Source organism: Centroberyx gerrardi, chromosome 21, assembly GCF_048128805.1.
Source record: "Centroberyx gerrardi isolate f3 chromosome 21, fCenGer3.hap1.cur.20231027, whole genome shotgun sequence".
In the NCBI taxonomy this organism is placed as follows: domain Eukaryota; kingdom Metazoa; phylum Chordata; class Actinopteri; order Beryciformes; family Berycidae; genus Centroberyx; species Centroberyx gerrardi.
Window position 1 is genome coordinate 5,540,307 of NC_136017.1, and position 21,943 is coordinate 5,562,249.

The 21,943-nt window shown below is 41.4% G+C and overlaps 2 protein-coding genes across 2 annotated transcripts in view; both read right to left on the minus strand.

Moving 5' to 3' along the window:
- The window catches only part of LOC139914614 (fibronectin type III domain-containing protein 5b-like), a 24,887-nt gene extending 4,888 nt beyond the window's left edge, over positions 1 to 19,999 (minus strand). The window contains exons 1-3 of the mRNA XM_078291238.1: positions 19,891 to 19,999; positions 5,331 to 5,446; positions 1,372 to 1,473 (exon numbers count right to left, since the gene is read on the minus strand). Of these exons, the coding sequence (XP_078147364.1) occupies positions 1,372 to 1,473; positions 5,331 to 5,446; positions 19,891 to 19,999 (327 nt within the window). The remainder of the gene's footprint in view (positions 1 to 1,371; positions 1,474 to 5,330; positions 5,447 to 19,890) is intronic.
- The window catches only part of eed (embryonic ectoderm development), a 296,858-nt gene that overhangs the window by 167,991 nt on the left and 106,924 nt on the right, over positions 1 to 21,943 (minus strand). The gene's annotated exons all lie outside the window — the stretch shown is intronic.

The window sequence follows — 21,943 nt, forward strand, 5'->3', positions numbered from 1 at the left end:
AGAAGTTTTATCCGTGCAACAGCCGTGAGTCAAACTGCCCTTGAGCAAGACACTGAGCCTGAGCTCCAGTTCTCTCGTTCAAAGTCAATCTGGATAATTATTTTATTCTTTATTGATCTTTTCACTGTCCTCCCCTCCCCTCCCCAGGGAGGTCAAAGGTCAGGGTCAGTTACAGAGCAGAGACCTTGGAGCTAGTAGGGTTTCAGTGTCTGGCTCAGTGACACTCCTGCAGGGCGGATGCGTATTGAACCCAGTCCTCCGACTGAAGGACAACTGAAGGACAATCTGCACAAGTTAGCACAAGGCTGGCTGAAGCAAAATCAGAGCTGTATGCATTTTTAATTATCTCATGACGTTTTTTTTTTTAATTCTTTAAAAAATGTTCTATAATTGTATGTAACCTTGATACTTTCTTATTTCTCTTAAGAAAAGCCTAACTAGGGACAGGAGTTGGAAACTAGCAATAGCTATAATCTCTGTATGCAGAACATCAGTTGCATCAACTTGTTTGTAACTAGTTGGCACTATGTTAATTTGCATTGTCCCTATCAAATAAACTATATAAATATTTTTTTTTTTGTAAAAAGTCTGTCAGTCTGTAATAAAGCTAGAATGGATTATAAAATGTTTAATAGAGCCGCAATAATAGAGCCACAAATTAGATACTGCTCCATCATCCAGTAGCTGGAATTAGTGCTGGTTATTAATGTACTATGAGCTATTATACACTTGTGCTGCATCAGAACTAATTACCAATATAATTAGTCATAATAACTAATAGATATGCCATAAAGAAAGTGTTACCAATATGTGTTGATGTTAATTTTATGTTGAGAGGAGATTCATAATTTCCAAGTTCATTTCTAAAACGCAATATATTCATTTTGGAAAATAAATCATAACCTGAAGTTCTTCAATTAAAAATTAAAAATCTTGCACAATGCAAGCTTTTTATGTAAAAAGTATCTAATTTGCAGCAGTTTCTAATTTGTAGCTCTCCATTGAAACCCAGACTAATGAAATTATTTTAGGTTTAGCAGCTCTTTAAGGCGTTGTGACCCATTGCACCTATTCAATGGTAGAGAAACCTTAGGAGACATTACTGCCTTTAAATGAAGAATTAATTGAAACATTTTGAACAGTGAAATGTATAAATAAAATGTGATAAGAAAAGAACATTTCAGGTTTTACAGACTGTTTTTATGTAGCTCATCAGAGGCGGACGACTCTAACTGTGGGCGATATCTGATATTTAATGAAAATTGAATATGTAGAGCTATGAATGTGTTGAAAAGTGACACAGACATGCGTCATCCCAGACCAGACATGGTGACGCAGCCCTTTTAGAGAGGAGCAGAGTGTATCTCTCACCTGGACGCTGTAGTGTGTGTCCTCGTCCAGATCCCACAACACACACCAGCGGCTGGATGTGTTTACCTCTCGGATGGAGCGCTGCATCAGGCCGTCCTGCCTCTGGAGACACACGTGCATAAAATAATAACACGTGCCATCTGGTGGACGCTTTTATACCAGGCTCCTTACCTTGAGAGAATACGCTTTTAGCACACCCACACACACACACACACACACACACACGCACACGCACACACAGGGAAGGCATGCAGGCAAACACGCACACACACACACACAGTCATACACACATGCACACGCAGAGCAATGCAGATGCACACTCATACGCAAACTTAGCATTTAAATAAAAAGAATATAAATATTTGGGATATTATGGACCTCTTCTTTTATTTTGATCGACTTTATTGATCCAAAGGGGGAAAAACAGGATCAGCCAGGTAGTACGACGCCCCAGGACCAGGTAGAGGGTTTAGTGTCTTGCTCAAGGACACTTCGGCAGCTGCTATATGGCTATAAGGGGTTTCAATCCCACGCCCAGTTATGGCAGAACCTCTCTAACCACTAGGCCATCCTGCCTGCTTTAACTGTAGGATTTATTTGTTGAATCGATTGATGAGACAGAATAGTCGATGCTGAGAACATCTATTGCACTGCACAAAACACCCATCCCAGCAAGCAATTTCATCTCATATTAAAGGGGCGATAAGTAGGATTTTTATTGCTCCATAGCATAAAATGACTACAATATATCTGCAGGGTGTTGATAGGGATGTTGATCAATACCAATGACTCAACCATTATTATTATTAAGTGGCTTTCAAAACTTGTTTGTTTTGGAACAAAAACTCTCCACCAGCTGGAGTTTCCAGACACTCACCCCATAAACATTTCATCTATGAAGGCTAAAAAGCCTCGTTCTCAAGCCCAAAAAAAAAGACAAAGCAGTATTATTATTCCAATATTTAGCAGGATGATATATTACCTCTTCACTATATGTTTCTGTTGGATCTCTGCTCTGATTGGCTAACTTACCCATCTCAAAGTTGAAAATATGATATGAAATATATATGTTTATAGACATCGATAGAGGTAATCAATTACTTAATGCCCCTTTAAGTAAGATATCAGTCAATCGACTTGAGTGATATATCTTACAGTATATGGAACATTATTCCATTTGAGGCAAGCTGAATTGTAAAGAGACAAGTGAAATTATCTTACGCCATTGACAAATATTTCTTGCTTAGACTTAATATGAGGAGAATTTGCTTGATAAATGGACGGTTTTGCAGTGTGTTTGATTCTTCTGTCTGGAGTGTTCATCAGCAGCAGCAGTCAATACAAAAAAAGATCAAGGACAGTATAGTGTGGCATAAGGACAAACAAGTGTTTCAACTAGAATTTTCTACAGCACGGATGGATGAAAGGAGCTTTGTTGGGTTACGGTTCAATTGAGGCATTCAGCTGATGCTGCAGAGCGTCTTACAAAGACTGAGCAGGTACGACAGGTTAAATGTCACGCTCAAGGACTATTCCACAAAATATGCGGCTTTTGTGTGGATCGCGACCTTCTGATCTGGAGCCTGGGTCCTGGTTTTGGTACAAGGTTTGGTTATAAAATGATTTTTATTCGGGTACCACTGAAGAAACAACTCCAAATTCTAAGCATTAGCAAGATACAAAGGAAATATTGGCAGCTGAATGCATTTCAACCATATGTGGCGATCCATTTTATATAGGTCAAATGTAAACAAATCTCTCCACAGTTGTTGGAACAGGCTTACAGGAAGTGCTGGTCTAGTAATCAATGAAGAAACCTCAGAACACACCTATAGTTTGGAACGGATACTATCTGCAGGCTCCAAGTGGATTTAATTGATCAACATCCACCCACATTAACACATTAATCATCAATTAACCTTGTGTTTACTGTATATTATGGTTATGGCATTTCAAAATGTCAGAACAAAAGCTCCATTTTGAGATTCTATTGCACCCATGCTACATTTTTTCGGTGTGCAGATCCCCCCTTTTGACATTTATACATTTGAATTACAATTGTTGGGAGTTTTTGCGTCTCAGATGGGAAATCTTGATAATTAAGATCAAATTGGGATGCTCCCTGTGTGTGTATGTGTGTGTGTGTGTGTGTGTGTGACCATATACTGTATGAAAGCGCGGTTACATAACGTGCGATTCTCACCAGTCTGTGCTTGGGCGTCTGGAAGGACTTCAGATGAGTGAAATAAACTCTTTGAGCAGATTCACTCGTCCTGCTTTCTCCTTTGAAAGCAGAAGACTCAGCCTGTTATGATAACATATCTGAAATAATCTCTCTTATAGCAGAATATCTGAGAATTTGAGCCTTAACCTAAGAATCTCACTGTTCTTATTTTTTACTCATAACTGACAGTATTGCTTTCTAAGCAAAAACCTAAAGATACACCAAGGAAAGAAGCAGTGCCCGACTGACAGAGTGCAGTAACTTTGCATATAACTGCATTTCTTGAAAAGCCAATCCAGTCCGTCGGGTATATTTTACCTATTTTACATTTTCGGCATTTACAGTAGCCGACGTTATCCAGAACGTCTTCCACTGACCTCAACAGTAGAATAGGTTGAAAGATTAAGCTCAGTAGATAAAGCCCGCTGGATAACCCGCGATACACCTGCCCTCGCCACCTTCGCTTTTAATATTTGAGTAAGGTTTTAACGTAAGTGCTTTTTGAGGTTATGGCTCCAGATGCTTCGGTGTATTTTGAAGCTGTGTCGCATTTGTTAAGAGGCCATGAGGTTGATGGATTCTGAGTCAGACGTGAGGCGACTTTAAAAACGGAGCTGTTTGGCAGCGCTCGCTACTCGCGGCTGTGGATGTTCTCCTGTCAGGCGAGTCGCAGCCAAATAATTTCCTCTAATGGAGACAACTCCCACTCAGAGCCCAGCTAATGTCTAATTTGCCTTTTGCCAAGTTGTGGGTGGTAAAACCTGATTAAAATGATTCAGAGTGAGTAAGCAGGCTGGGTTACAGTAGATGTGCGCCGCTCTCTGCTTTGGCTGTGTAAGCCGAACGAAATGAGGTGATATATGATCAGAATAAAAAGCTAAATCCCCATTACAGGGTTCCAGCTCATTCTCTGCTAACTTCATTTCAAGGCTACTGCATGACATATAGCGCAATTTCCATGTCCAATATTTTCATTCATTGGTTACATTTTCGCTGATTCGGTGATTAGAAAGCCCCAGGCTGTGTTTTGGCTTGCTAAAACTCTTTTGTAATCAGGAGACTTGTTTTTTATTGTTCCTTCAGAGGTGCGACCAGCAGCCAAGCTTCACATTAAATATCTTTTCAATAAATTAAGTGAGCAGATTCCCCTGGCATTTCCAAACTTTGAAGGAGACTGTCTTGTAACCGGAACGTTCCAGGTTCAATTCCTCATCGCCCCAAGTGTCCGCCATGCAGAAGTGCCTTTGAGCAAGACGCTGAACTGCCTGCTGGCCTCGCGGATGCTGCTCAGTGCGGCTGACCCTGCGTTTCTGAAACCCTCTGCAGGACGGGAGCAGGGAGGAAAAATCACATCCACTCCTCAAGAGATAAAGAGTATCACAAAAATACATAATTCAACGCTTAAAAAGCTACTTTTCTGGCCCTCAGCGTGGCAGGGTTCCAAGTTTTTGGCCATTCAATTTATAATTTAGATCCCTTCAATTTGTATTCCTGCAAAATTAATTGGTCTGCTACCAAATGAGCGCACAGCGGGAGAACGGGCTAGATCAGGATAGGATAGGATAAGTGACAGGAGAAGGATTGACTGGAGTCCGAGAAATTAATTTACAAGCTTTTTACCAAGGATTAAACCAACAAAAAAATCACACTCGGAGCTAAATTTGCATGCATGGCCATTCCTAGTAGATATTCACACACACACACACACACACACACACACACACACACACTGTACCTGCTGTGAGATGGCATATCCAATGACAGTGTCTCCCTGAGGAATATTCCAGGTCACCATGGCCGAATGCGCCCTGAGCTGGGTGACCGATACGTTCACTGGGGCCGCTGGCACTGCTATTAAAACACACACACACACACACACACACACACACACATTTGTATTACTGTACTTTGCAGACCTTCAGTGACTAGATTAATACATTCATTCATTCAATCATTTATTTATACAGGAGAAAAAGGTTAAAACGCCACACAAGGTATCTGAAACACTTTGGCCCTACTCAGCAAAACTGCCGGTTTGCAGATGGTTCCTGTCCTGCAGCGGCAGAAAAAGAAGACAATAAAGTATTTAAAAGGCAGAGGATTCACAAGAGATAGAAGAAAGAGATAAGAAACTCCCTAACCCTAACCATAACCCTCTCCACTACATGCTTAACCTTAACCCTAACCCTAAACTGAACCTAGTCCTGATCCTAGTCCAAATTCTAATCGTAAAGGAAAAATCCACCCTAAAACACTTAAACAGCTACTAGTGATGTACCTTGCAATTCTGGGCTCATTTTGTTGTTTGGTGGTGTATTTGTATATTATTTTAATCTTAATGCTGTCAAGGGAGGCTTCATCACAGAAGCGGGGCATGCAAATCGTCTCTGCCGTTGCTAAAATCAGAAAAGCAAAATGTATTTGAGATAAGGGCAAAAACAAAGTCTTGTTATTTGCTCTAATTCAGCACAGAAGACGGAGGAGAGCCAGTCAACGCAGGATTTGGGAGCATTAGACTTTGCTTTCTCGCTGTGTTAAAGGGGAGTTCAAGGTGAGATTGATGCGGACAGATTTGAGTCCCACTTCAGGCTGAACAAAGAGCAATTTGACGTCCTGCTGGAGAAGGTGAGACCCCACATCACAAAGATGGACATGAGAAGGAACGTTCGGCCATCTGTCTCCGGTAAGTGGACCAGAGCCGTACGTCTGGTATCGATTGTGCCGTTACACAAGCACTTCAAAATGAATCTTATGATTCATATCTTTCGATGTTTCAGCACTATATTATATTGGGGTAATGTAATACGTTTTGTACCCAATAGGTCTGAAGTGAGGTGCTTTTTATAAGCCAAACGATGGCTCAATGCCTGGAACAGCCAGTGTTTTTAAAACGCCACACATCATCAGAGTGGACAGGCTGCTTCGTGATGCCTCCAAACTGCAGAATATGGAAGGCTACCGCAATACTAAAAGAATCAGACTCATTGATTTTTAAGCATCTCAAAACTTACTTTTACATTCATCATGCTTTTAATTTGCTCGAGGCCTCTCTCATATTTCAAATCCATCTTGTTATTGCAGCTATTACAACATCTGCTGTCGCTCTCCCCGTTTTAATCTTCTGTAGCCTGCAGTGTTTTATTGTTTCATTCCCCTAAATGAATGGTATTTCCATTCATTATGTATCTAATGTTGTAGTGAATTATACCTAGATCTCTCCCAACAGCTACTTTGCTACTGGGGATTCATGCAGCAGCATCGCCTCCAGCTGCCGTGACAAAGTATTGTACCCTCCGTTTCCAAGGCGATTTGGGACTGCTTGGTGGCACAATACATGCCAGTTTCCAAAAAAGAAGATTGGAGAGAGATTGCCTGTGACTTTGAGCTTCCCAAACTGTATAGGGGCAATCGATGGGACGCACGTCGTGATCCGGTCTCCTGCGTCATCTGGATCACAAATCTATAATTACAAAGGCACCTTCTCCATATTCCTGCTGGCTGTCGTCGATGCCAGGTATTCAGGGAGGTGGATGTGGGTGCTGTTGGAAGGAACAGCGATGGAGGATTTGGAAAGGCTCTCCAGGCAGGCAGGCTGGATCTTACCACTCCCAAATGCTGAACACCTTGGACCGGTGTTACAGATCTACTGGTTTCCAAGTTAACTGATGAGCTTAGCTTGAATGCGTCATTGGTTACTCGAATTTAGCGGACCTCGCAAATGCCTTAATAATTGCTGTGCCAATTTTAACTCTAATTACAATAAATATTCATCTTATTTTGATGTTTATCTGTAAGTTCTTGAATGCAGATGAGCTTGTGACATTCATCAACCGTCTTTTTAATTTCCCCCCCAAAAGAAAGAAAAAAAAAGACACTAAACACCACACTAAAGTCGGAGAAGAGGCCTTTCCTCTGTGAAAAGACCTCCTGTAGCCTTTTCCAGCTCTCGTGTTTTTAACTATCGTCTGTCACGAGCTAGGCGGATAGTGGAGGACGCCTTCGGGTTCCTGGCAGCACAGCGGAGGATTAACTGTACCGTTGCATCATACGTGTGTGCCCAGAGAATGTGGACAAGCTGGTGAAGGCACCGGTGATCCTCCACAACTTCCTCTGCCGGGACATCACAGATCCACCAGCCTTGAACCAGAGGCTGGCAGCCCGACCCTGCAGGAAATCCCCAGGATGGGAAGCAACAGCGAAAGCCCCTGCTGTGAGGGAAACGTACACTACATGTTTTTCCTCTGCTGCTGGTGAGGTGCCATGGCAGAACAGTCGAGTGTGAACTGAGCCGTTCCCCCTCTGTGTCTCCTCTTTTGGCTTTTTTTAAAAGCCAAAAGCCACAAATTCCAAAAAGCAATTCTCACCGCCTTCACATTTTTCATTAGTTCTGATGTCATGCTTGCAACTCTGCTACTCATTTTCATTTCATACAGTATTTACTCCTTATTTCATCTTCAATTAAAGAAAATGCAATGCACTGCTGTGTTGCCATTTCATTGCAACACTTTAAAGTGATCAACTCCATATGATGCAATTATGTTGTGGATTACTGAAAGCTGGTGTAGTGTACAACAGTAAATTATTGACATCCAGACTGCATCCTAAACATGTAAACTAAGAGCTGTGGACTCAAGACCAAACAGTGCATTGAAGCTTTATATTTGGAACAACAAGGCACTTTAGCATTTAATGTGTGCACAAAAAAATATATGAAGATGGAATCAAACCAGTATTTCAAATTCATGACAAATTTGTTGGGAAAATCTATATGAACATATCACTGTACTCAAAAAATGTACAACACCTCAGTGAGCAGGTAAACTCAAACAAAGGCTGATATGATATGAATGTGTTCTGGATACAAAAATCTCAGTACAACTCAAAATAAATACAAAAAAAAAAGATGATTTTTTTTTTTTGCGAATGTAAACACACAAAAAAACATGATCTCCTATCTGATAAATTTGAACACCAAACAAATCCATTGGTGAGCCATACTGCAATACCAGATCCTTTCAGTTGGTTGCAGAGATCAAAACATTAGCAGCTGAGGCAAACTGGGCTTTGTGCAGTAGGCCAACGACAACAGTTCAATTCTGGTTTGACTTTGCTTCTCTGGGCGTAAACTCCTCAGCATGGGGCCAAGGCTCAGGACGAGTAATTCCTCGGGGTCATGCTGTTTATTCAGCTCTAACATAATGCTCTCTTCAAAGCTGTCATCTGAATTTGGATGAGCTCTTGGTGCACTTGCTGTCCTGCCTGTACAGTTATTGGGCTGGGATGGTGTTTTGGAGGGCTGGACCTGCTGAGCCACAGCCGGGTATTGGACTGCCTGCTGGTTGTATAAAGGTGACTGCTGAGCTTTGGGCTTGGTGGGGTGTCATGTGGGGCTGAGGAGCGACCAAGGTCAGAAATTAACAGGTTCTCGGGGCAAAAAAACCCTTGAATGTTCATAAAATGCCACCAATAATTAGAAGTACCTTTTATTGTATTTCACCCTGTCCACGTTTGTTGAGAATATTCAAACGTGAATGTGACTTCTGTCCCCTGTGAGCCACCGTAGGAGATTTGTAGGAGCCTATGACTGGGGGATTCTTTCTAGTGTGTTCTGGGCGGGGAAATGGAGCGATTTTTAATCCGATAGCAGTAAGAAGAAACTTCCTTACCTTACAAACAACTGTCAACAAAAAAAACTCAATAATCGAGGGGTGGAAGATGGACTGGTGGACCCAGCATCAGTGTCACTGAAAATAACGTCAGAGCGGCCAGATATGTCAGTCACTAGTGATTGGTTTGGGGAAAATCAACCCACACACACACACACACACACACACAGAAAACGGCGAACACGGAGGCAATCTCAGGCTGAATAATGGAGTGGAAACGAAATGGCCATTCAGTCTGGGAACCTGTGTAACGTATAATAATCTTCCTCTATACTGCCAGTAGGCCTCTCCTCCATGAAAGGTTCAAGGAAACAAAATGGAACTATATTTCCATCTTTTAATCCTTCCTTCTGCTTGCTTTCACTCTGTATTTTCCTTTCCTTTCTGTTTCTCAGGTTTTTCCATTTTTTTTCACACTCATCCTCTGCAAAGAAACACAATTGACATGTTGTGTGTCATTTACATGAGACCTGTAAAATCATGTTGAGAAGAGATCATGTAGAATCATGTTGAGAGTACCAGAGAACCTCCTTCTCTGGGGGCTGTCGAATGGCATTCTGGGAAATGTAGGAAATCACTAACTTCAGTTGAAGTAGATGAGGCAGGTTGAGGAAAAGTGGGTTCACCAAAATTGCATCACTTCATCACAAATTAACTCCTGGAATGCATCGAACATCACAGATTAATCAAAACAGCATAAGAGTATATGAAGGTGGATTTTTCCTTTAATCCTAAACCCAACTCTATCCCCAAGCCCCTTAAAGAAGTTCCCACTGGCAAAATTTCCCCATCTTTCTATCCTTTTGAGGACATTTGGTGGAATATAAAAGAACACACACACACACACACACACAGAGAGAGAGAGAGAGAGAGCAAGAGAGACGCACACAGAACACATTTTACATTACTTAATTAACTTAATTGGGATCAAAGTGCATTCCACACGCTGAGAACACGATAGTCCTCACATTTACACACACACACACACTTTTCACTGCAAAGTGTATGGGAATTAAAAACTGCCAAAACAAGTTGTACTTTAATGAATGAACGCATTATGTAACGGCTAATGAATTTCACATTGCAGTGAATGCAGTTCACACCAGGACAAATCCTTCCTACACTAATACAACTCTCATTTCTCGTCGCCCATTTTCTACTTTGTCCAAAAACAAAAAAACAGGACAACCTATCCAGGATTTCTCTGACCGGAGCGGGTCCTGCTGGATAAAATGCAAATTCCTGCCACACTTCACAGTGTCCTGGGCTCTAATTGGACGTCATTGGACACTCAAACCGCAGCCTGTCACACACTCTTTCATGCGCACGTGTGTGTTGTTCGCTGTTTCCATCAGCGGCCATGTGTCCTGTCGAAGAGTCCTTGCGCAACACACTGATGACGCCCGTCCACTCAGTCACTGTGATTCGCTCTGGATGGTTAGTGTCAGCTAAATGGCTAAAATGTAAATGTATATTCACACAAAGAGACACACACACACAGACACACACACACACACACAGGCACGGACACACCCCTCCAGGCTCATATCAATTACTCTCTGGGGTGAAGTAAAATTGATCGGTAATTTGAAGTGTTCGCAAAGAGAGTGTGACAGTCATTATATCACTAAGTCACTGTTAAAAGCTACGATCTCCACTCAGAGAGAGAGAGAGAGAGAGAGAGAGAGATAATCCCTTCTTCCTTTCCTTCCTTCCCTCCTTCAGAAGGAAAACAGCGGGAATGAAGGAAGAAAGGAAAAGAGAAATAAAAGCAAAAAGAATGAAAGAGAGATATACGAGGAAGAGAGAGATAGAGGGAGAGAGAGAGAGATAATCCCTTCTACCTTTCCTTCTTTCCCTTCTTCAGAAAGAAAACAGCAGCAATGAGGGAAGGAAGAAAGACAGAGAAAGAGAGAGAGAGAGAGAGAGATAATTCCCTTTTCTTTCCTTCCCTCCTTCATTAGGAAAACAGTAGAAATGACGGAATGGTGGAACGAAGCAAAAATTTAAGAAACAAAGAAAGAATGAGAGGAAGACAGATAGAGAGGAAGAGAGAGAGAATCCTTTCTTCCTTTCCTTCCTTCCCTCCTTCAGAAGGAAGGCAACAGGAATGAAGGAAGAAAGGGTGAAAGGAAAGGATAAAGAAAGAAAAAAGAAAGTAGGAGATGGAGAGGAAGAGAGAGAGATAATCCCTTCTACCTTTCCTTCCTTCCCTCCTTCAGAAAGAAAACAGCAGTAATGAAGGGAGGAAGAAAGACAGAGAAAGAGAGAGAGAGAGAGAAAGAGAGAGATAATTCCCTTTTCTTTCCTTCCCTCCTTCATTAGGAAAACAGTAGGAATGATGGAATGGTGGAAGGAAGCAAAAATTAAAGAAAGAAAGAAAGAAAGAAAGAAAGAAAGAAAGAAAGAAAGAAAGAAAGAAAGAGAGGAAGACAGATAGAGAGGAAGAGAGAGAGAATCCCTTCTTCATTTTCTTCCTTCCCTCCTTCAGAAGGAAGGCAACAGGAATGAAGGAAGAAAGGGTGAAAGGAAAGGATAAAGAAAGAAAAAAGAAAGTAGGAGATAGAGAGGAAGAGAGAGAGATAATCCCTTCTACCTTTCCTTCCTTCCCTCCTTCAGAAAGAAAACAGCAGTAATGAAGGAAGGAAGAAAGAGAGAGAGAGAGAGAGAGAGAGAGAGATAATTCCCTTTTCTTTCCTTCCCTCCTTCATTAGGAAAACAGCAGGAATAACCAAATGGTGAAAGGAAGCAAAAATTAAAGAAAGAAAGAAAGAAAGAAAGAAAGAGGACATGATATAGAGGAAGAGAGAGAGATAATCCCTTCTTCCTTTCCTTTCTTCACTCCAGAAGAAGAGAGAGAGAGATAATCCCTTCTTCCTTTCCTTCCCTCCTTCAGAAAGAACATGGATGGAAGTAAGAGAGGGAGAGAGAGAGAGAGAGAGAGAGAGAGAGAGAGGGAGAGAGAAAGAGAGAGAGAGAGACAGTCTGATGGGAGAGATGAGGAGACATCCTTCCATTACTTTCCTCTTCATAATGATACAATATCTAATGGAATCAATAACTGGGCTTTTTACTGAATGTCAGGAACTATTGATCAGTCATTGGTCCAATCTAACTTCTTCTTTAGAGCAGGATAAGAATAGCACTTCACTTCACTGCACTTCACTGAAAGCAATTAACATGAGCCTGGAAGTGTGTATGTCCCTGTGTGTGTTTGTGTATTCGTTTATGTTAGAGTGTGTGTGTGTGTGTGTGTGTGTGTGTGTGGTCCAAAAACACCATCAAAAGGGAAAAGGAGCCCGCACACCAGCCAATTAGGGCATTAAGCCTAAAAAAGGAAGACATTAAAAAGCTGAGTTAGTAAAAAAAAATAAAAAAAGAGGTAAAATTCACTTTTTGCACCATGTCAAATTAAAATAAATTATTTTATTTTATTATTTATTTTTACTATCTCAGCTTCTGAATGCCATTTTTTGAGGCTTGATATGCTCCTTTTCCCTTTTGATGTTTTTGAACTTTGCTTTTGCACAGTATCATATATCTTTATTCACAATTTCATGCATGTGTGTGAACATGAGTGTGTGTTTGAAAGCTTGAACTATGTAAAGTGTCCTCGAGTCTGAAAAAGGCACTCTTAAATCAAATTCATCATTATTATTATTATTATTATTGTTATGAACTAACCACATGCCACCATGTTGGGGGAGTGACAGAAAATTGGGAAATTACAGCGTTATCTCCTCCTCCTCCCTGACAAGACAAAGAAAACGACTCATTTCGGTCGGCGGTAGGAGGATTGGCAGCCTCTCGCAAACCGCTGATAACCACTCACCAAACATTTTGTGACAGGCCTCTATTAAAAATTCAATAGAAAGAAAATTCAGTCCATCGCCAAATCGAAAGGATCCAGTCAGGCTCCATTGAGCTCTATTCCAGGCTAACCAGCTAACCGCGGCTCATTTATGCAAGCCAGCCTTCTCCAGCTCCCCGGAGTGCACACCGGCCTGCCAAAGCTGGTTAGCCGCAGATACTCTTACACTATAATATACAGTATCATCAGTCAGTAATGTTCAATGCATTCCAGGAGTTATTTTGTGAAGTGTTGTAATTCTTTTTTTTTTTGCGGTGTACCAGAACTTTCACTTTCCCTCAACCTGCCTTGTCTACTTCTACTTCAGTTAGCGATTTCCTGCATTTCCCAGAATGCCTTTTGACAACGCCCCCAGAGAACAGGCATGAGCTTGTTGCATTCAGTATGTGTGGGTGGAAAGAGAGCGATCGCATTGTAAGAGCAAGAGAGTGAGTTTTCCCAGTTGGGAAAAAGCGAGAGTTGTGATCTTTTTTCTCAAAACACAACCTGTCTTGTGGCTGCATTGCATTCTGGTCTATTTCGGTGGAGAAATTGGTCTCTCTGCCTCTTCTGCGATGGGTTTCTCCCTGTATGATTGTTGAGCGTCTCTCGGTGCAAAATGGCGGCTCTAGAAAGAAGCCCTCGCTCTTTGATTCTGAGGGACTGACACCAAAACCTGACGTTCACCGCTGATGTTTTACATCCTGAAACACTTTCATATCAAACTCAAGTTGTAGCTGCACTGGAAATATCTCATCATGACATCAAGTCGTCTACGTTTGGCCAGTTAACCACAGGAAGAATAAAAATGCACCACCAAACAACAAAATGGTACCAGAAATACAAAGTACACTGCCAGTAGCTGCTTTTTAGCAGTGTGTCTAACAAGTGTTTTCGGGTGGATTTTTCCTTTAAGTGGGAAAGAGAGCAGAGTACATGTAGACACGCTCGAACGCACACAAAGCCACAAATATATGCAAATAGAAAAACACACACACACACTCACATGCTACATTCACAAACAACTCCCACCCTCCCCCTCCACACACACCTACACACATATCCCACAGAGAAAATATATTCAAAACCACATTCCTTGTCTCTGACAGCAAGATCCCCCATCACACTATACGGCTGCTAAATCCCAACCCCTTTCATCTGCAAGGGCTGGAATGGAGTGCACACACAGTGAATAGACTTCTGCAATTACATTATACACACCAGGAGAGAGGAGATGAGAGGGAAGAAGAGACTTAGGAGTCAGAAAGACAGGGAGAGAGAAAGGGATGGAGGGTGGAGGTAGGGAGAGATAGAGAGAGGAGAGAGATAAGAAGCGAGAGAGGGAGAAAGCGAGGGAGACGCAGAAACAGAAAAGGAGGATCAGAGGAGACATAATATGACAGAGCGATACAGAAGAGAGCGAGGGATGAATGAGTCAGAGGGGAAAAAAACGATAGAGAGAAAGGAGAGAGAGATGAGTCCGAGAAAGAGCAATTATCTCGGGCGGCTATGATAAGAGATGGCGAGCGAATTTCGGTCTTTTTTGGCGTCGCGAGGAGACGCGCGGGCAAAGTGAGATGGATTGGAAGGAGTGGGAGAAAAAAGATCAATGATGGAAGGAGTGGTAAAAAAGAGAGAGACGGATGAAAGACAGTGGAGGAGGAGGAGGGGAGAATGTGGATATTGATTAAATGATGAAATATAGCAGTTCAGATAGACGTAAGAGCATGTGAGGGTGCCTGAGTTTGCACACACACACACAAACACACACACACACACACACACACACACACACCCATGTCCTTGTATGTCCTTCCTATTGTATGCCTGTCTGTCAGTGTCCAAATAATTTATTTATTCATCATTTTTACGTTCTCCCTATCCCATCCCATTTTGCATTTTGCCTGTTTTTTTCATGCTCGCTTTGTAAATGAGAATTTCTTCTTAATTGGCCAAACTTGGGGTGTTAAAGGTTTTAAAATTGCAATTAATAAAAATTAAATTAAATTAGATTATTGAAAATTCTCAATGTCACCAGTGTCCAGGATGCTGAGGGCAACTGGGACAGTCCCCATCCACTCTTGATCTCTCTCTCTCTCACACACACACACACACACACGTTTGCATTCATATACTTGTAAGGACCTTCACTCATTACCTTCATTCCTTAGCTCCTTCATAACCTTAACCCTCTCCACTACATCCCACACCTTAACATCTACCCTACCTTAAACCTAACCTTAACCCTAAACCCTAACCCTAAACAAACCTTAATCTTCACCCTTACCTTAAACCCTTGCACCCTGAGTTTCCCCTCAAAGAAGTGGCTTCAAAGTTATAAAAAATACTTTTTCCATACTGTACGACAGTGTCTCATACATATTCTGTATCTGCTCGATCCAACACTTCATTGAAGCTATAGCTGCTTATATATTATAAAAATATTCAATATTCAAACCGAAGATTCCATTTTTTATGGCTGCACCATTACATCAAATGGAAAAATCCAGATGTCTTGTGCATCATTTTAAAAAACATTTCCCTGTAATTCAGCCTGACATATTTGGTATCTTTGGAAACTTTGGGATCTTGACTAGAATTTAAAATAAAGTGTGGCTGTGGCTTTGACCAAAGCTTGGCTGCGAAACATGTGTTTGTAATAATGATCCTGCATGAGGGACCTTAGGGTAGAAGTGTTAACCTAAACCAAAACCAAATTCTAATTTTAACATGAAACCCAAGTTCTACTCCTAAACTGACGCTTTAAAGAAGTTAGGACCGGCAAGATGTCTTTACTTTGGAGGATTTGCCTCGTCTTTGTATCCTTGTGAGGATATTTGGTCCTCACAAGTATAGAAACACAACACACACACACACACACACACACACACACACACACACACACACACAGGGGTTTGATCCCCACTGGGGCCGTCACGGTACAGTAAGGCGCTTTGGACAAAAGCTTCCACCAAATTACTTTCTTGTCAAATCAAAGGCAGTTTTTCCCCGAACAACAGGATCACGGGGCGACTCCAAAAACAAAAACAAGCCTCGTGACAGCCCAGTGTTTACATTGTGTTTCTCCTGGAGTAGAGTAGAGTAGAGTAGAGTAGAGTAGAGTCGTTTTGTGACGTACGATCCGCCTCGGACTGACGACCGTAAATCACAGGGAAGTGACGCTTTGCAGATAGACACAGACAGACTAATCTGGCTAATGGCTGGCCTGTGACGGATGGCTGTCTGTGTATAAGAGTGTGTGTGTGTGTGTGTATGTGTGTATGTGAGTGGGTGTGTACTCACTTGGGACTAATATTGTTGTTTTTGCAGTAGCTAATGTTCTGTGCATGCTGATTAAATTAACATATATTAGCATTACCTAAGGTGAGAGACGATTTTTTTATAAATATGATTTTTGATCGTTTTTTTTTTTCCGCTTTCTGTGAGGAAAACTCCAACTGGAGCCTCAACTTGCTAATGGTTTTTCTGATTAATGACCACATTATGCAACATTTTCCAACCCGACCCAAGCGGCAGCAATTAAGTGAGCATTTTAATTCGTCCTGAGCGGATCAGGTTGAATCACGTCCCAGAAGGTCCCATCAGGCTTGAACATAAATGTCAAACTCGAACTTCTGCTGCATTTTTGAACAGGTGGCAGTGATGGCAGTGATGCTTCCGATAATTCAGGTCTCAGGTGGAAGAGAGAGAAAAAGAGATGCAGCCTTGGGATTGGAGGGTCGCTAGTTCAAATCCTCAGGTTGACTGGGAAAATCTGGGCGAGCAGCATGAATTAATTAATAACACTCTCCCCTCCTTCAACAAGAAGCAAGGCCGAGATGAGAAGCAAGACGGCGCTGAAAGAACCCCTTCACTGGATAAATAAAGTTAAAAGAGAAGCACTTTGCCCTGCTCCTCTTCAGTAAAGACCTCCTGTGTCCGATGTGGGTGCTTCACTTGACATTTACATGATCCCCTAAGTGTTGCGTGCGCTTCCTAACTCTTCGGCCTTTCAGCCCCACTCTAAACCCATTAAGGGTTTCGAAAATCTGTGGTTTTTCAGTCTGAAAGTGAGACTTTTTCTCACTTCCCATTAAAGTTGACTTGGCGATACAAGGTTTTCATCTTAGAGCAGTGACATGCAAGATAGAAGAAACATAACCAGAGCCTTCTGACTTTATCTTCGTTTTTCGATGAACTGCCAACACTGCACTGTCCATTGTAGAGAATTGAGTTTTGAAATCTTATCTTTCTTACAAGTGGAAAAATCTGCCAAAGGGGTGAGATCATTCTTCTAGCCTCCAATGGAAATCAATTAGTTTCAAAAATTATCTTGATTCAACGTCATTTTCTTGATTCTGATGGAGTGATCCACAGGATTTTAAGATGCAAGAATTGTGACTTGTTTCTAGAAAATTACTGAAACAAGTGAAACTGGATTAGAGGTGAAATGATCTCACCCCACTGGCAGATTTCTTTCACTTGCTTTGAAGAAGTATGGCTTTAAGACTGAATTCAAGACTAAATCACTGTTTAAGATGAAAGATTTTGCAGTGCATGATCAAGTGTCAAGATGCAAAAGTATTTATTGTCCCCAGGGAAATTCAGTTTGCAAGGCGAACACAGAAAACAGTGTGAATCACACACAATAATACATCATTATTGGAGGACACTGAATCTTTGGGTTGTTCTGCTTGGTGAAATGAGGGACATGTAGAAGAATTAAAGAATAGTCTGATCCTGTGAGGGACACTTTTAGGAAAATATATTTTTGAGTTGTATACTTACTATAGTGAGTAGGAACTCAAATCATTCTTTTTACTCTATTTTCAATGAAAATTGTTGCCTCAATTTCACCACTCAGTATGTAAAAAACAGGTATGATTATGTCCTCAAAAGTGTTCGCTATTTTATATGCAAAAATCTGTTCATCACCCAGTTACTTTTTTTCCAGTGGATATGTCATTTATGAATAAAATTCTTCAATTACACCCAAGGCAGCAGCAACGTGCCGCTCGATTCGCTCCGGTTGAAAAGCCCCGTTAAGGATGAGATGTTTATGTCATGACAGGAGAAGGTGAAGGCCATGCAGGGAAATATCAGGCATTTTTCATTGGCTAAATCAATACGGAGCCTCATAAACGTAGATTAGCCACGTGCCGGTACTCAGCAAAGGCAGTGCACGTTGTTTTGGTTTGGTCTGCCAAGGCGGCTCTGCATGAAACACAATGTAAAGGAACGGAGGAGTGGGGGCTGAGCAATGTTATCGACATAAGTTTTGTTGATTGAAAGTGCCTGTGCATTCCTGTTACAGCTAATTAAACAGCTGAGAGAGAAAGAGAGAGAGAGAGAGAGAGGGGGGGGGGGGAGAGAGAGAGAGACTGCTTTGAAAGTCTAATCCCCTGACAGACATTCAATTAAGGCGCTGACAGTTTTATGACAGCTTTTTGTCAAATTGAAATATTACGCTGGAGGCCTGAATACAGCAAATACAACTCTCCAGATAGAAAGACAAACAAACAAAAACAAATTAATAAATGTAAACCTAGTGTTGTTGTCATGTATTCTCTTGATCATGTAAATAGGCTAAATTTGATTTGGAACAATGACAATTATGGAGCACATTTGTGAGAGAAAAAGACAGACACAAAGAAAGAGAGAGAACTGTCTTTTGTTGTTATAGATATTGATGATCATGTATTATTGTATAGTATATGTTTTTAATCCAAATAATTAATCATCTCAATACTGTTTGTTTTTTACGGTTTGTTTTGAACATCGACATTTTGCAGTTTTTGTCAACTGCTTTGGCAATATTGTGAGAGAGACCCTCAACTGTCCAGGCACTGAAACATACACACACGCACATACACAAACACACTCGCACATGCACACACTGATACAAGGGGAGGGATTTAATTTAATGTACAAATGATTATCTTTAAATGTTCGATGCTTTGGCAATATTGTGCTCAATTTTCATGTCAATAAAGCACGTTGAATTGAAGTGAATTGAAAAAAATTGCGAAAGAAAAAGACAGTCAGAGAGAGAGAGCGACCTAGTGAGAGAGATAGAGAGAGACACAGAAACAGAGGCAGAGAGAGAGAAACAGAGAGAGTTGTATATTTGACATATCAATAGTATATTTGAGTTTGATTACTGTTATTTGAATTAGAATTTGTTGACTTTGCTTTGGCAATAACTGCTTTTGTATTTCATGAAAATAAAGCAGCTTGAACTGAACTGAACTGAAAAATTGAGAGAGAGCGACGGAGACAAAGAGACATTGAGACAGATAGAAAGAAAGAGAGAGAGAGAGAGAGAGAGAGAGAGAGAAAGAGAGAGAGAGAAACACAATGAGAAAGAGACAGAGAAAAAGACATAGAGACAGATAGTTGTTGTTGATGTTTGAATCTATGCTTTGGCAACTTGTGCACATGTACGTCATGCCAATAAGGCTCATTGAATTGAATTGATAGAAAGAAAGGCAGAGAGAGAGAAAGATAGACACACAGAGAGACAGGAAGAAAGAGAGAGAGTGAGAGAGAGTGAGAGAGATACGAACACAGTGAGAAAGAGACATAGAGAGATGAATAGAGACAGACAGAGAGAGAGAGAGATAGAGACACATAGAGGGGGACATAGAGGGAGACAGACAGAAACAGAGAGACATAGGAACACAGACATGAAGGAGAGAGAGAGAGAGAGAGAGAGAGAGAGAGACCTAGAAAGAGAGAGAGAGAGAGACGTAGAAACACACAAACAAAGAGAGACTTACTTCCTCCAACCATCATGGGTGTGTGCCAGCAGGCCAGCAGCAGCAGCAGCAGCAGACCGGGGTTCGGGTCGAGAGAGGCGGTCATGACCCTCTCTCTCTCCAGCCACATCTCTTGGTCTTAATCTCCTTCTCCCTCTCAGCTTCCTACTGACAGTCTGGGAAATGTCCCCGCGTTTTACTGGAAGTTTCTGCCAAACGCCAAAACATGCTGCATAGACCTTCCAATGGTCACCAGTATCACTGTTTCCACACCATCCTTCATCTTCCGTCCTCCTCTTAACGCGGGCCTTGGTATAAAACAAAAAATATTACACAGAATGTCTGTTTTTTCCTTCACGATCGAGGCAAAAGTCAAAGAAATCCCTGCATGAATCTTCAATCCTGAGCGTTACAAATCAAGCCCGCAGTCGATTTATTTCCAACTTGCAAAAAAGTAGGTCAGTAGGTATGCAGTCGCAATTAAAATATGCTGAATGAATATTAAACACAGTCGTCATGACCTCGCTTCTCACTGCTGGGTTTCAGTCGCTGGTAGCTGCTGTTATATTTCCCATCGCCTGGGTGTCAAACGCGCAGCACATTCCCCGAGCCCGGAGAAGCTAACAGGTAGTTCAGCCCCTTTCTACCACTTGTCGCCACCTCTGTCAGTTTCCATGTGGGTCGATGATTCTGCGTCAATAATCAATAGAGGTGTGCGCAAATTGGCAGGTATGATCCGTACCTTGCAGCGAAGGTCGCCGGAGTTTCAGCACCGCGGACAGCGCTCAGGCAGGTCGGCTGTCATTCCACAGAAGAAGAAGAAGAAAAAAAAACATTTAATAATTTAAAGAAGAAAAAAAAAAACAGAGAGGGAGAAGAAAAAAAGGGGCAATTTTGGGTGGTAAACATGCGACGTTTCACAGGAGGAACCGAGGAAAGCGCCAAAAAAAAATTAACAAAAGAGACAGCGGAGCAGGAGAGCGCAAAGGTGGTCTGTCTCATCTGGAGGGCAGCATGTTGGTTTCATCTGGCAGATTATTACGGGAAACCCGGAGGATCACAAATCGCCTCTGCAGGAGCCTCGGTTTCTCCTCCATCCATCCGCACCAGCAGCCCTGGGTACATCTTTCAGCGCTGAGACTGACGTTAAAAATCATGTCACTACTGAGAGGCTGGAGGAGGAGGAGGAGGAGGAGGAGGAGGAGGGAGGGAGGGAGGGAGGGGGGGTATTTGCGCATTTCATTACTCTGAATTACCTGCATGTTGACAGTGAGAAACGCAGCTGAGGTGGCGACTATGGTGGTAATGTTGTGATTAGGTAATCAGATTATAGCCTACCTAAAAGAGCTATAGAAATTATATGATACATTTTCAATGGATAGCTACTATACAAATATCACAACAAAACTGTAAACTATATATGAGATCAAATAATGATACCATAGGAGACCAGAACAAAGTATAAGGTCACTACAGAGAAAGTGTAACTCCCAATTGGAATATTATAGGAATATTATAGCCTAGTAATACCATAGGAGTAAAAAAATTACCATAAAGTATCCTACAATATAGTCACTATTAACTCCCTGTTGAGCAGGCTACCATACACACTTTAAGTCCCTATAGGAACATTAGTGATGCCATAGGAGAAAAAATACCATAAAGTAGGCTACAACAAACTTCACTATAAAACCACTATTGAATATCACAGAAACATTATAAGTCCCTAGCCTATAGCAAAATTTAGTTAAATAGGCTAGTGATTTTTCATGAAGGCAACATCTGTAATCAGGCTGAAGAGAGCTTTCATTACAGTTAGCTTACATTGTGTAATGTTCTGTTACAGATATTTCAGATTTCTTCCTATAACCTAATATTAAAATGAATATTCAGAGGTTACAAATATGAAAAGGGAGATAGAACATATTGGCCTTGTGTTTGTAAAATACTAAATAATAAAAAAACAGAGCACATAGCCCAGCTAACTAGCTAGGCTAAACCCTTTTTTGTGGTAGCCTCAAGTCCGTGCTAGCGTTAATTCAGAGTTGGCCCCATCACTCAAAAAATTTAATTA